The sequence below is a fragment of the Prionailurus bengalensis genome, chromosome E1 (assembly GCF_016509475.1).
Source record: "Prionailurus bengalensis isolate Pbe53 chromosome E1, Fcat_Pben_1.1_paternal_pri, whole genome shotgun sequence".
NCBI classification, from domain to species: Eukaryota; Metazoa; Chordata; class Mammalia; order Carnivora; family Felidae; genus Prionailurus; species Prionailurus bengalensis.
In genome coordinates this window covers 36,980,749-36,991,548 of record NC_057347.1, presented here as the reverse complement: position 1 = coordinate 36,991,548, position 10,800 = coordinate 36,980,749, and the positions used below count along the sequence as shown (strand labels likewise).

The following is a 10,800-nucleotide window of genomic DNA, read 5'->3' as shown; positions in this document are numbered from 1 at the left end:
CCCTGGATGGAAATCTAGGTCTTCTTGTTGCTACAGCACACCACACAGTTCAAGAACAAATTTTTCTGAGCCCCAAGTGCTGTGCTGGGGCAGAAACGGGGTGGGGTGGGGGTGGTCCTTTCCAAAGAACCAGCCAGAGCCTCCTGGAGGAGCTAACATCCTGGAAGGGGAGGGGCCCCAAATGGCACACCCAGCCCTGTGAGGTCCCTGGTAATCTATCCTGGGCCCACCCAGTCTCTTCCTCACTCTACCCACCTCTTGCCCAATCTCATGCCTTCCCTCAGCCTCAGCCAGCATGTGAACTTCAGATCAGTCAGCTTGTGGCTCTCCAAAGCTGCACCCTTAGCCCCAGGGCTCCCCCTGAACTCCACAGCTATAGACCCAAGTGTCTCTTGCACGCTTTTTTTACATGGGGGCCTCCCAGCACCACTAACCTGGTAAGTTCAAAGCCAAGAACCCCGCCTCCCCAATACCTGGTCAGCATCCTGCATCCCTGTCTCAGTTGGTGGCGCTCCTAATCCAGCCACTTTACATGTCATCCTTGCTGTCTATCTCCCCCATCCACACACCCACTTGATGGCCAAGTTCTGTCCATTTCCCTCCCAAACATCTCTCAAATCCAGCCCTTCCCCTCCTCCTCATGCCTTGTCCCAGGTCACTGACCTCTGCATGATAACTTCAGATAGTCTCCCTGTCTCCAGCCTTATCTCCCACGAAACCATCCTCCTTGCAGTTGATTTGAACAGGTCCCTCCCTGCTTCAAAACCCTTCAAACCCTCCAGTGGTTCCTCTCTGTCAGCGGAGGTAAAGTCCAAGTTCCCTAATGAGGCTCCTCCCTATGATATGACCTTTCCATTTTTACGGCTCTTCTCTGGCCACTCCTTGCCACAAACCTTTTACTGCACAGAGGCTGGCCTGCCTTCCCCACCGCCTTCATGAGTGTGAGACCTGATGCAGGGCCCCTCATGAAATTCTTCAACTTTTTAACAAGGGGCCCTACATTTTCATTTTGCCCTGGACCCCACCAATTATGTTGCCAGTCCTGCCTGCCTGCCTGTTGTTCCTTGCACCCCTCTTGCAGTTTGTGGCCTCCATAGCTTTGTCTGGACGGTCTCCTCCACCCGGAACACCTCTCCCCACATGCCCCTCTTTGTGTAGCCCTTCCTTTAAGATTCAATTGAGGTGTTCTCTTTGGAATGCCTCCCTTGACCCTCCTTCCACCCCTTTCCTGTCCAATCACACAACACATAGCAGGTGCTCAACACATGTCTATCAGATAAATTGAATGGGAAGGTAAAATGTGACAAGTGCCAAAGGCTCCAGGGTCGGCGCTAGGACCCTGTCTGCAAGCACAGTAATGCCTGCACCATAAACCCCGCGCCCACCGGGCCGGAAGCTGCCCGGTCCAACTCTCCGGCGCCGTCTGCTGTGATCTCGCAGCCCCTGCAGCCTTTTCTCGGCGTCCCCGCCCTTCTCCAGCTCTGAGCCCGCCTCGCGTCTCCCATTGGCTGTCTTCGGTTCTCCCGCCCCTCCCGGGCTCAGCCATTCGGAGCCCCGAGGTGGGTGGGGCTTGTGGCCAGGGGTGGAGCGCGCGCCCCGATTGGCTCGGAGGAAGATGGCGACGTGGCCCGAGGAGGTCCGACCGTGCCAAAACTGAGGCTTGGCCAGGCCTGCGCTGGATTGGTTGTAGGTGGGGCTGACTTGGGTCGCCGGCCGGAAGCGGAAGTGGAGGAAAGATGCAGGTGTGGAGACAGGAGCTGGGGGAATGGGGCACTGGTCTGTCACCCCTGGACTGAGCTCAACCCGTCGGTCCCAGACCCGCTTCTCCGGCCTCCCTCCCGGGTTCGGCCCTCCCCGGCCCAACATTCTGGCCCCTCAAGGTGGCGGTTGGGCCCCGGAAATAAGCGCGCGGGTGGCACGCCCCCTCCCCGCGCTCAAGCCCCGTTTCTCGCTGTGTTTCCCGCCAGGACCATCAGCACGTGCCCATCGACATCCAGACCAGCAAGCTGCTCGGTAGGAGGGGACGCCCCGCGCAACCGCTGTCAGGGGGAAGCCCGGCCCATTGCCTCCTGTTGCCAACAGCTGGGAGCCGTGACGCCCCAAGGCCCCTGACCACTCGCCCTGTTCTATGCCCTCTGCGGTGGCTACCTGCCGGCGCTAGGAAGAGCGGGAAGGAACCATTCTTACTCTGTACTTGACCTGCGTCTTCTACTAACACGTCATTCCTAACACGTGTTGTAAGGTCATTCAGGCATCAAGAGAGTCGTGGCTTACTTTAAAGACGGTCAGCTACTAAGCAGTAGATCTGAAATTGGAACTTAAGTTTGTCAGCCCCCAGGGTCGATGCTTTTTGTATGAAAAAAAAAAAAACTTACTTTCCTTTCGTTTTAATTCTTTTTTTTAAATTTTTAATTATTTTTGAAGGAGAGAGAGACAGAGCATGAGCGGGGCAGGAGAGCAGAGAGAGAGAGAGAGAGAGAGGGAGACACAGAATTCGAAGCAGGCTCCAGGCTCTGAGCTGTCAGCACAGAGACTGATGTGGGGCTTGAACTCACGAAACTGTGAGATCATGACCTGAGCCGAAGTCGATGCTTAATCGACTGAGCCACCCAGGCACCCCTACCTTCCTTTCATTTTAAAAGCTTCCATCTCCGCTTGATTTTAGGAGGAAGAGAGACAGAGATCCAATTGGGAATAAAGACCTTTTAGTGGCCAGGCCATCTCCCTGCTGCCAGTATCTGATCTCTATACCTCCTCAGTTCAGAGCCAGGCAAGGACCTCTTCATTATGACTTTTCCAGGGCGAGTGCACAGCTCCTGGATTTTAAAATGCTCATTGGATCAATTGATTTGATGCTAGTTTAGTCATTAAGATGACCTCTGTTTGACTACCTCGTCCCCTTCTAGTTCTATGACATCTACAGAATTTTTCTCTCTGAAGATGTTAGAGGAATACGGCAGAAGCAGTGTAAGTGATAGCTAGCGTGGGACCCCAATGTTTGGCTAGTTGGCAGGTGTATTAACAAAGGCAAGGTTCTGGACTCACCATTGTGGACCATTCGGTCAGTCCTGTGCAGTGGCCACTTGATGGAGCTTCTTCAGTGTCCTTTCACGTTTGTCCCAGTTCTGCAGCACCTGTGCACTCTTGCTGTATGAGCTTGTCACTGGTCATGGGAAGGACCAATGGAACAGCAACCATTCATTCAGAGTTGGCTCTACCAGGTGCTGTTTTAAGCACTTGACATCGTAAAAATGATTTTTACTAGGATTTATCGAGTCCTTGCCATGTGCTAGGCACGGTGCCCCATGTTTTACTTTTATTCCCTCTTGTGTCCAGTACCGTATTATCCCCATCTTACATGTGGGGAAACCAAGGCACAGAAAGGGTAAGAGATTTGCCTAAGCAAATTGATAATCAGAAGCCAGGACCATGTGATCGCAAAGCCTAGCTCTTAGTGCTCTCCTCCTGAGGAAATGTACATGGCTCTCATCCCCCCACCCGCTCTACTAAAAACACAAATCTGGGCTCAGATTCCAGGAGGTCAGTCATATTGGTATTCTCGTGGTGCCAGGTGTTACCTAGTCTGCAGGGCGCTGTAGGTATTAGGGGCTTTGCAGTTCATTCATCCGGTACTTGGCATAATCATCTTGTATTTTCCATTGTCACGGTTAATCCCAGCCCTGAGGAAGTGGAAGTTGAAAAGCATCCTCTGTCAGTAAGAAAGATATAATTACTCATGGAAGCAAAAATATTATGGAGAATTTAGAGCGGTCAAAAGTGGCACTTTGATGTCAGGACTAATTCACAGTTTTTCTTTATCCCTGCACGGAGGCAGTTGCTCTATAAAAGTCACACTGCGATGAAGTCAGGTTGCTGGAGTCTGTTTAACGCCAAGGGTCCCTTTGAGGCTCTCTTTATTCCCATCTTCCCGTGATCCCCCACACCTTAACCAATATGAACACAACTTTTAACCAGTGTCTTAGCGTATTTCACTTGAATTAGTGACGGCGTTTTGGCTGTCATGAGTGGGAATGCTATGATTTGGGTGTTTCTCACATAGACTGGCTGGTCGACAGACGACACTGCAATCTGAAATGGCAGAGTCTGGTGTTGACCATCCGAGAGAAGATCAATGCTGCCATCCAGGACATGCCAGAGAGCGAGGAGATCGCCCAGCTGCTCTCTGGATCCTGTGAGTGATTTGGGACTACATTACCGGAGCCCCGTCTTGCCTGGAGCACTGTATATCAGCCAACCTCCTCCCTTATTGTTTAGCTTTAGGACTAATCCTTAGAGAAAGATTTATTGGGGGGGGGGGGGGGCGGGGTACATGCTAGTTTCTTCCAACACACAATGGTGAAGGGGAAAGCTATGCATGCTAAGATTCTCAGCACATTCATCAGTCAGCCATGTGCCCAGCATAGTGGGCAAGATACTATAATTCCCAGAGTCTTTGCTCTTCCTTGCTCTCTAGACATTCACTACTTCCACTGCCTAAGGATCGTGGACCTTCTCAAAGGCACCGAAGCCTCCACAAAAAATATTTTTGGCCGGTACTCTTCACAGCGAATGAAGGCAAGTGTGGCTGAAGCCACTTAATGTGCAGCCAGACCCATCCGGTCTACAGGGTCAGAGCCTCTGGTCTCGCTGAGGGTCCGGTGGAGATGCCTACATAGCATATTTCCTGAGCTTTCTGTCCATCCCCAAAGTTTATACCAAAAGTAGATCCTACCCCTGGGTTTCCATTTTCAGGCCTGCTGCTTTGGGGAATGCTCATTGGCACCACGCTGTTAAAATGAAGTGGTCCAGCCAGCGTTATGTAGAAAGGCAAGGGGTTTGCGTCTGATGTGATGTGAAGGCTGGGGGAGCTTCCCCTGTGTGCGGCTTGAGCTGAGATGTGGCTGCCCGAGTGCTATTCCGGCTCACTTCCTATTTCCGTTCTTACCCAGGATTGGCAGGAGATCGTAGCCCTGTATGAGAAGGACAACGTCTATCTAGGTAAAGTGGCCCAGCCTGGGAGGCTGGAGTCCAGGGGCAGCCCACTCCCAGAGTTCTGGGACACTAGGCTTCCAGGAGGCACAGTCCGTGGCGGGGATGAGGTTGGGGTATGAGTGTTTGCCAGGTGGGCCAAGAAATCCCCCAAAGAGTGTTGGGAGAAAGCGGAAGACCAGGCAAGTAGGGGGCCTTTGCCGGGCCTGACCAGGCAAGTATGTATAGACCCAACACCACTGACCTCTTGGTGACCACCTCCCCCCTCTTCTCCACTGGGCAGAGGAAGCATGGGTCATCGGGGGGCCATATTGGATGCCTGAGAGTAATTACAGGGCCGATTGTACTTCGGGGTATGTTTCCCCCAAGTATTAATAATAATAATAATAATAGCTGATTCTTGCTGAGTATCTACTGAATGCCAGGAATCGTACTCCTGTTTCATGTGGATTCTGTTAGTCCTCATGGGAAATATTTTGGCCCCTATTTTACAGAGGAGGACTGGATTGGAGAGGATAAGGTGGCTGTGTGAGGTTCCACGGCTGGGAAGGGAAGGAACGGGGTGGGCGGTGGGGGGAGCCAAGCCGTGCTCTCCGCTGCCAGACCTCGGTGTATTTGTGCGTGTCCCGGGGGCAGGCTTGCCTTGTGGTGTGGGCGTCTGGGGTGAATTTCCTGGGCCCTTCGCAGTGGAACTCTCTAGCCTCCTGGTTCGGAATGTCAACTACGAGATCCCTTCGCTGAAGAAGCAGATCGCCAAATGCCAGCAGCTGCAGCAAGAATATAGTCGCAAGGAGGAGGAGGGCCAGGCAGGGGCCACCGAGATGCGAGAGCAGTTCTACCACTCATGCAAGCAGTACGGCATCACGGTGAGCAGGAGGGCTCCTGGGGCCTCTTGGCCTGAGCCCAGCTCCTTGGCTTCTGGGAAAGGTTCCCTTCTCGGCCCGGTTGCACCCTTCTTGGGCCAGTGTCTCACCCATCTCCAGTCTCCGGGCATTTTCTTTAACCCACTGGGCTCCGCTTCCCACCACTCCTGTCTTAGCCTCCCTCGTCCATCCTCTTTAGGGAGACAACGTCCGGAGAGAACTGCTGGCCCTGGTGAAGGACCTGCCGAGTCAGCTGGCTGAGATCGGGGCCGGGGCCCAGTCTCTGGGCGAAGCCATTGACCTCTACCAGGCCTGTGTGGGGTTTGTGTGTGAAAGGTAAAGGACCTCTTTCTCTCCAGCAGCGGGGACAGTTGACCTATTTTTCCTGCTGTCCTGTCTTCTCTGCTTGTGTTTTCGGACATGACATTTGAGTTTAATTTTACATACGTGAACCTGTGGAAGCCTTGCCCATCTGGCCGCAGGGCTCAGGGTGGCGCCCGGCGGGGGCTCTGTGAGTGGGCAGTGGGAGGGTCAGTCTGGTGCTCCGTTGCAGCCCCACAGAGCAGGTGCTGCCGATGCTGCGATTCGTGCAGAGGCGGGGAAACGCCACGGTGTACGAATGGAGGACGGGGACCGAGCCCTCTGTGGTGGAGCGGCCGCACCTCGAGGAGCCTCCTGAGCCGGTGGGAGAAGACGCGGTAAGATGATGAGCCAAGTGAGAGCTGCTTCCTCATCCCCCCACACAGCTCCACCCCTCCCCACCCCGCCCTGACTGAGTTCAGAGTCTCAGAAGGAAGAAAAGAGGAGACTATACATAGAAGGGTCCAGGGGGGCCCTGTTCCTTTAATTTTCCGGCCTCCTTGAGGCCAGAGTGTGGATGAGCACGGAAGAGGCTCAGTGAGCCTGTTGGCTTTCATCTAGAAATCCTTCAGCCCCGTGAACTCTGAAGTTGGGCGGTCCTTTGGGGAGCGCGGAGCCCATTGCACTTGAACAGTGTGCCAGTGCCCCTTCCAGGGGCAGCTGAGGCCCCTGGGGAGGCAGGCCCCTTTGCTTTCACCCACTTTCTGTGAGCTAACACTTTTTTCCCCTTCTAGATTGACTGGGGTGACTTTGGGGTGGAGGTGGCTTCTGAAGGGACGGACTCTGGCATCTCTGCCCAGGCTGCCGAAATTGACTGGGGCATCTCCCTGGAATCGGACTCAAAGGTTGGGACGCTCTCACAGTCCATCCCTCTGAGAACTTTTCTGTGATCACTGCTTTGGTGATAAAAGAAGCATTGTCTGTCTCTAAAGGCATTTCTTGAAGTCCATAGCTTTCAGACCAGATTGGCAGGGGGAGGCAGTTTCCACAGTGTCATATCCCCAGTTTGACATTTTTCTCCTGGCATTTGAGGCAAGGTGCCAGGTACGGGCAGGTGGTAACTCTAAGCAGGGATGAGAGTGGCAGCATACATGGGCCCCCCTGCCATCTTTGCCACCTATGTCAGGGCTGTAAGTCCTTCGTACAGTTGAAATGTGTAGGCCGTGGACTTATCAAGGGCTTTGGTTTATCCCGGCTCCCTTTGCTGGGGAAGATTCTTGCAACCCTGCCAGGGTTCTTTGCTTTCTACCTAGGAAGCTGGGGGCGATGGGATAGACTGGGGAGACGATGCCGCTTTGCAGATCACAGTGCTAGAAGCTGGAACCCAGGGTAAGTGCAGCCCTCCCTGTAGCCCTGGCAGAAGTGAGTGCTCAAAAGCCAGCCACCCTGCCCACCCCCCCCCCCCCAACGTGTCTCTAGAAACAAAGAAGAAATGCACTTGCCAAGATTGGGCTTCTCACGCATTTAACTGTTTTCTTAAAATCTTGATGATGGCGTGAGTGTGGAGGAACATTATAAGTCTGGAAGCTCTCAACTTTTGAGATCCCAAATATGGGTCACCTTTCCTGGTGGGAGGTTCCTGGAGGGCTGCTGGACTTGGAGGTGTGACCTGACCCCCTGCCCACCGCTGGAGAGGATGCAGCAGCGATCTGAGCCGCTAGAGGGCGGTGCAGGATGAAACTTCGTGGCCTACCAGAGCAGAGGAGGCCTTTCCTGGCCCTGAACCCAGCTCTGCGGCCCCCCTCACAGACTGGCGGCCCGTAGTAGTGGCTGGTAGTAGTGTCCGGTTAGGGAAAGGGTAACCCTATCCCCCTGGGATGAGATCGATAGTAGCTTTAGGGCAATGGGTTTGTGTCCATATTAACCCACCAGAACCTCTCGAACTTGAGGGTCTTTTTCTGTGGTCCCCAGCAACTTTATCACTTCTCTGTCTCTCCTCCTGGCAGCTCCAGAAGGTGTTGCTAAGGGCCCAGATGCCCTGACACTTCTTGAATACCCTGAGACCCGGAATCAGTTCATTGATGAGCTCATGGAGGTACCTTCGTCCTCTGGGAGGACGCTTCCTCTTTGTGTTAATCTCCGCCTGTTGCCTTCCCAGTGGACTGCTGGCTGGTGAGGTCCTTGTCAAAGTTCTTAGTCCTCACCTATTCCCTTTTCTTTCTGCCCAGAGAGGCCCCTCTTAGCCTCCAGGACAGAGAAGGACAAAGGGATCAAGTTTCTAAGGCAGAATAAGAGTGACAAGACATGCGTCTGGTTCCCAGATTCTTCCCAGCCCTTTCTTAATCCAGGGCTTCTCAGATGTGGATTCCTGTTCCCTGAATTTCATTCCTCCCAGAGAGAAAATACCTTCACTGGGGCAGAGAGAACCCGTTGAATCTGTGTGTCCTTAGTTATCCATACACTGGGAGGAAGGAGAGGTGTCCAGGGCTTGAGAGGGACTGAGATAGGAGTAGGGGACAGAAGAATGACAGTGAGAAGCTGCCTCAAGGTCTCACATTATAAATCTTTTTTTTTTTTTAATGTTTTTTTTATTTTTGAGAAAGAGAGAGAGTGTGTGAGCCGGGGAGGGACAGAGAGAAGAGAGAGACACAGAATCCGAAGCAGGCTCCAGGCTCTGAGCTGTCAGCACAGAGCTGGACATGGGGCTCGAACTCAGGCACCGTGAGATCCTGACCTGGCCGAAGTTGGACACTTAACTGACTGAGCCACCCAGGCGCCCCATCAAGCTCTCACATTATAGTTGCTAAGTTTTTAGCAGTAAAAGTATTCAGAGGAAATAACACCTTCTCACCCAGAGTCCAACCCTCACGTCTCATTCTTGCGTTTTGAGCATCTGAGAACGTCTGAGTTCTCTTCTTGGTTTCAACCAGATCCTCTTCTGCCCTCAGCTCGAGATCTTCTTGACCCAGAGAGCCGTGGAGATGAGTGAGGAGGCAGACATCTTGTCCGTGAGCCAGTTCCAGCTGGCTCCCGCCATCCTGCAGGGCCAGACCAAAGCAAAGATGGTTACCATGGTGTCGGCGCTGCAGGATCTGATCGGCCGGCTCACCAGTCTTCGAATGCAACACCTGTTTATGATCCTGGCCTCACCAAGGTCTGGTTTCCCCCTTGACGTCGGGCTGTTCCGGAGCATGATGTGGGGCTCTGCCATCTTGAGCAGCCCCGACTCCTTGTGTTCCTCTTCTCCGTGAGCCCCCAGAGCTCTTCTCTGCCTCCCATAGCAGTGCTGGGAGGGGTTGTCTTGGGGCAAGATGGCTCTGCTTCCCAAGTAGGACGGGGGAGCTGGGAGCACTCTACCTCGCAAAGAAGGAGTTGAAGGGTGTGGAGGCTGAGAGGCCTGTTAGGGATTTGGTTTCCTGAGCCTCACCTTTCCCAGAAGCTGAATGGGGATGCTCGGGGTTGCTCGGCTGCACCCCTCACCTGAATACCCTGCACAGGTATGTGGACCGAGTGACTGAGTTTCTCCAGCAGAAGCTGAAGCAGTCCCAGCTTCTGGCTTTGAAGAAGGAGCTGATGGTGCAGAAACAGCAGGAAGCGCTTCAGGAGCAGGCGGCCCTGGAGCCCAAGTTGGATCTGCTGCTGGAGAAGACCAAGGAGCTGCAGAAGCTGGTGAGACCGGAAAGGCAGACCTGCCAAGCAGGTGGGGGACCCCCAGTTTCTACACAGCAAGGCACCCCTACCTCTCTGCTTCCCACCCACTTGGTACGTCTGTCTTTCAGATTGAAGCTGACATTTCCAAGAGGTACAGTGGGCGCCCCGTGAACCTGATGGGAACCTATCTGTGACAGCCCCCACATTCTACCTTCCCGGCTTCCCAGCCTTCAGGAAGGGGGGTGCGACAGCCAGGGCTGATGCGGCAGGGCCCTTCCTGGCCAGAGACCAAGTGATTGGAGGATGGAAGGCCGCATGAAGGAGCTGTCACCTAGATGGTGACCTTGACCCTCACTGTATTTTCTGGCAAGAAGCTATCTTGATTGGCCCTGTGGCCTGTCAGCCTGCAACCCCAGTTTCTGGTCCTTCTCATCATCTAGTTGGACTTAATAAAAGACGAAGAGACTCTTGCTTCACCACTGACGGTTTCTGCTTCTCTGGGCCTTGAGTCAAGGCCATGCACCTGTTTGCCTGGGGTTCTTGATCGAGTGGGTTCCCTAGGCCATCAGCTGTTCCTGTGGAGTCCTGGATTAGAGACTCTCCCTCTTTGCCTCTGGTGACAGGGAGGGCCCCAGATGAGCATCTACAAGTGGTTCAGCAAGCTCTGGGGTAGCTGAGTCTGCTGGGCCCCTTTCTCTCCATGGCCAGACCAGACTGCCCCACTTGGGCCAGAAAGCCAAGGGGAACAGTCGAGTGGCAGCCTTGTTGGAGCCAGCGAAGCTGTATTTTCCTTTTAATCACAGCTCACCTCCAGGCAGGGGGAAAATGCGGTTTGGGGAGGAAGGGTCTGATAAACAAGGTGGAGACAGGAGTTGTCACCTTCACTAGCCGCCTGTCCACTTCCTGCCCGTAACTGCTCGCACTGTGATTGGGTAGAGCCCACCCCGGGATGGCGCCCCTCTCCCAAGCCACCTACCCATCCCCATTTCCCAGGAAG

At 53.9% G+C, this 10,800-nt stretch overlaps 1 protein-coding gene across 3 annotated transcripts; it reads left to right on the top strand.

Moving 5' to 3' along the window:
• Positions 1-1,577: 1,577 nt before the first annotated feature.
• CDK5RAP3 (CDK5 regulatory subunit associated protein 3) lies at positions 1,578-10,282 on the top strand. 3 transcript variants are annotated; one of them, XM_043584204.1, is made up of 14 exons: positions 1,578-1,742; positions 1,968-2,013; positions 4,061-4,192; positions 4,475-4,575; positions 4,950-4,998; positions 5,677-5,855; positions 6,052-6,188; positions 6,406-6,550; positions 6,947-7,057; positions 7,466-7,541; positions 8,159-8,247; positions 9,101-9,306; positions 9,650-9,821; positions 9,932-10,282. In XM_043584204.1, the coding sequence occupies exons 1-14, from the start codon at positions 1,737-1,739 to the stop codon at positions 9,995-9,997; spliced, it is 1,515 nt and encodes a 504-aa protein (XP_043440139.1). In that variant the 5' UTR covers positions 1,578-1,736; the 3' UTR covers positions 9,998-10,282. The 3 variants fall into 3 exon arrangements, with proteins under 3 accessions (XP_043440139.1, XP_043440140.1, XP_043440138.1); XM_043584205.1 differs by lacking the exon at positions 4,950-4,998 and having other exon boundaries at positions 1,675-1,742; XM_043584203.1 differs by lacking the exons at positions 1,578-1,742; positions 4,950-4,998 and adding an exon at positions 1,749-1,880.
• The last annotated feature ends 518 nt before the right edge of the window (positions 10,283-10,800 follow it).